A 3628-nucleotide genomic window follows, 5' to 3' on the forward strand; every position below is an offset into this window, starting at 1 on the left:
CAATAAATTGTCGCACAACATATTTTATCTATAAATATTGGAGCTTATGCTGCAGAACATAAGGTTCCAAATGCGAGATACACTGTGACAATACTAGTGTAACATCATCATAATTCTAGATTATACCCCAAACAGGATTTATTATAATATTCAAATTCCCAGTTATTAAAAAAATATTCAACAAAATGAAGGATGTAGGCTAAAGTTTAGAGAATTGAGCAAAAGCATACATTCAAATATATGCAAAACAGCCGGAGTGTTAGACTAGAATTCGTATATAAGTGTGGTGAATTTGAAGAAACATCACAGTCACCAGTGCATCCTCTTGTTCTCCACAACTACCAACACCCACCACAAAAACCCAAAAATGAAATCCGTAAGTGCAGTTACTTCACTTTTTCAATCACTTTTGATTTCATCGATCTCATCTTCACTTCAATTATCTCATTACATAATTCAATATTTATTCTTGTCCTCTTTTTTCTTATTACTCAAGCGTTCATTGATTCCTAATGATTTTGAACTCAATTAATCAATGGGATATCTGGAACAATTTGTAGTGACTCATTCTCATTACTTGTATCTGAAGCTCTAAAAGCCATATGGGCCTAATCTAGTTCTCTATTGTCATCATCATTTACAATAAGTACTATTACTTCATCTTTGCCAATAAGAATTTGTGCAAATATTTCCAAATTACTTACCTCATACCAACATTCAATATTAATATAAAGTCCTTCGTAAACTAGGCGTGGTCAAATGCCAAATTATCATGCGATCCTCAAACTATTACGCGATCATTAATTCTGTAATATCAATAATAAGCTTCAAGCAAATATGACCCGTTTTACATTTATAAATAATTCGAGTTTATCACATTCGTATTAAGTCACTTACACTTGAAATACATTACATTTCTTCAAGTGGTTTTTGATTTTTAACCTTAGTATTCGCACAATATGTTTCTTAAATCTCTTCAATCACTGATGCTATATTATTAGTATCAATTATTTTTGCAGTTATTTTGTTTAATAATCATTTATCACTTTCTTCAAAGAAATCTTTATCACTTTTTCTACTGTTAACTGTAGTTCTTTATCTATGTACTTCAAATAATTCACGATTTCTTCTAAAATTAGACTTACATTCACTATTACAACTATTCCATTGACATTCAGCATTTGTGTGATCATTTTCATTATCATATAGATGATGTTACCGATTGCCATTAGAATCTAAAGTAGATTTGAATCCTTGACATTAGACGAGACTACCTATGTAGTCAAATCCGATAGGTCAATCTGCTTTTGGACATAATTTACGATCTAATTTGTTATGAATCTGCTGCTTCCTATGATTTTTTTTCAAAATCATCATCATCCTCCGAGCCTTTTTCCCAACTATGTTGGGGTCGGCTTCCAGTCTAACCGGATTCAGTTGAGTACCAGCGACTGCCTATCTGACCTCCTCAACCCAGTTACCCGGGCAACCCGATACCCCTTGGTTGGACTGGTGTCAGACTTACTGGCTTCTGACTACCCGTAACGACTGCCAAGGATGTTCAATGACAGCCGGGACCTACAGTTTAACGTGCCATCCAAAACACAGTCAATGGTGTCTAGGATATACTTAGAAAGTACATACAAACACTATATTACATTAGCATCTATCAACAAGGTATGCATAATATTTGTTTGTTTGTTTAGTTCATCGTACTCGCTCTTTGCGTCGCCGTGGCTGTGGCCGTCCCAGTTGAGCCCAAGGACGCCGTCGTCGTCAGCCAGTCCCTCAACAACATCGGAGTTGATGGCTACAGCTTCGGGTAAGTTCACAATACCTATAGACCTAACAAACTTATTTTATCGGAATGACCAAAGCCTAGAAAAAAATGGTTCCTAATAATTAAAATCAATGCTCTATATCGATGCAATGATGTCCACATAACTTTATATGGACAATATCACATTCTTTCTCTACATAAAAAAATATGCAATAATCGGTACTTTTTTAACTTCTTGAAAAGTTCAGCATCCCAATTATGGTAATGAACCTATTAACTACTGAAAACTCCGAATAGTCAGAAAAAATATTAGTTAAAGTCTTTCGAAACGCAAATGATGACAGCATCATAATAACACTATTTCTTCCAACAGCTACGAGACCAGCGATGGCAAGAAGGGCTCCGAAGCCGGTCAGCTGAAGAACGTTGGCAGCGAGAACGAGGCTCTTGAGGTCCAGGGTGAATTCTCCTACGTAGCCCCCGACGGTATCACCTACTCCGTCAGGTACATCGCTAACGAGAACGGCTTCCAGCCCCAGGGTGCTCACCTCCCCGTGGCTGCCTAAGCAACCCCCTTAGTTACCAATATCTAGTCTAAACTGACCGATAGCAAGAGTATGTTGTTACCTGATGACTGATCGTCTTTTGTTAGCTCTTGCAGTAATAATGAGTAGGATAATGAATAAACATTTTTGATTTAATTTTTGTGTTTCGTTTATCACCTTTTTATTTGGTTACATTCAAATGCCGCAATGAGTGTAATATGTTAAATACATCGAATGTAAATATCGACCTAAGCTTGAAATGTCTAGCAATAAAAACATGTGCTAAATACACCGACAATCAAAACCTATGCAATCTCAACTATATTACACACATACATACAGGTCCTTACCTTATTTTCTGAACTTGTCACATATTTTACAATAAACACTAGGCAGACAAAAAAAAAACAAAAGACAGCAACACATCAAAGACACACAGTAACAAAGTCGTGAAAGCTCACAGAAAGAAAGTCAAAGGGTTTCAGGTATCGTTTGAAAGAACAACGAGTGTGTGAGACAATCCATTAGCAGATAGTACCTTCGGAGCACTCACCTACATCAAAGTTAATCAAAGCTAGCCTCACAAAGGACCGAAAAAGGAGTTCCATTGTGGTAAATAGTCATGTACTAGAGTATGTTTGGAAAGGTGCTCTACTTCAAAGGAACTTTATCTATTTCTAAAAAAAGTTAGAAAGAATGACATATAAAATTTGTAAATGTTGAGATACTACTCCCTGTCAACATCCACTGATGAGACTTTAAATAATCTTCTCAAGATGTTTTGTATTATATAAACATAGACACATAATTCAGGCATTTAAATACATATTTATTTCTCATTTTCTGCCTCGTTGGTCTAGTGCTCACAAGCGCAGCTGCTGTGTGCGAGGTCTCGGGTTCGATTCCTGGGTCGAGCCGAAATCGCTTTGTAGGTTTTCTTAAGCTTTCACAAAGCAGCCCGTAGTCTGGAAGTTGGTGATTAATTCACCCGTGCATCGGAGAGCACGTAAATGTCGGTCCTGCGCCTGATCTCTTTCCGGTCGTGTCGAATTGCCGTCCCATCGGGTTATGAGAGGGAAGGAATAGTGAGTGCACCTGTGTCTGCGCAAATGCGCGTGCACTATAATATGTCCTGCGCAGCTGGCTGAGCTCCTTAAATGAGAACAGCCGCCGTGGCCGAAATCGGCCGTGGACGCCATTATTATTTCTCATATTTAACACTTAAAGGATTTTTCAAAGCGGGCCAGTATAGTTCGGCCATTCAGAGAATGCGTTCCTGACACGTCGCGATTGAACTGACGAC

General features: G+C 37.7%; 1 protein-coding gene across 1 annotated transcript; it reads left to right on the forward strand.

Moving 5' to 3' along the window:
* Positions 1-264: 264 nt before the first annotated feature.
* On the forward strand, positions 265-2481 carry LOC124631799 (flexible cuticle protein 12-like). Its single transcript, XM_047166406.1, has 3 exons — positions 265-376; positions 1707-1822; positions 2154-2481. The coding sequence occupies exons 1-3, from the start codon at positions 368-370 to the stop codon at positions 2344-2346; spliced, it is 318 nt and encodes a 105-aa protein (XP_047022362.1). The 5' UTR covers positions 265-367; the 3' UTR covers positions 2347-2481.
* Positions 2482-3628: the final 1147 nt, after the last annotated feature.

This window comes from Helicoverpa zea, chromosome 7, assembly GCF_022581195.2.
Source record: "Helicoverpa zea isolate HzStark_Cry1AcR chromosome 7, ilHelZeax1.1, whole genome shotgun sequence".
NCBI lineage: Eukaryota > Metazoa > Arthropoda > Insecta > Lepidoptera > Noctuidae > Helicoverpa > Helicoverpa zea.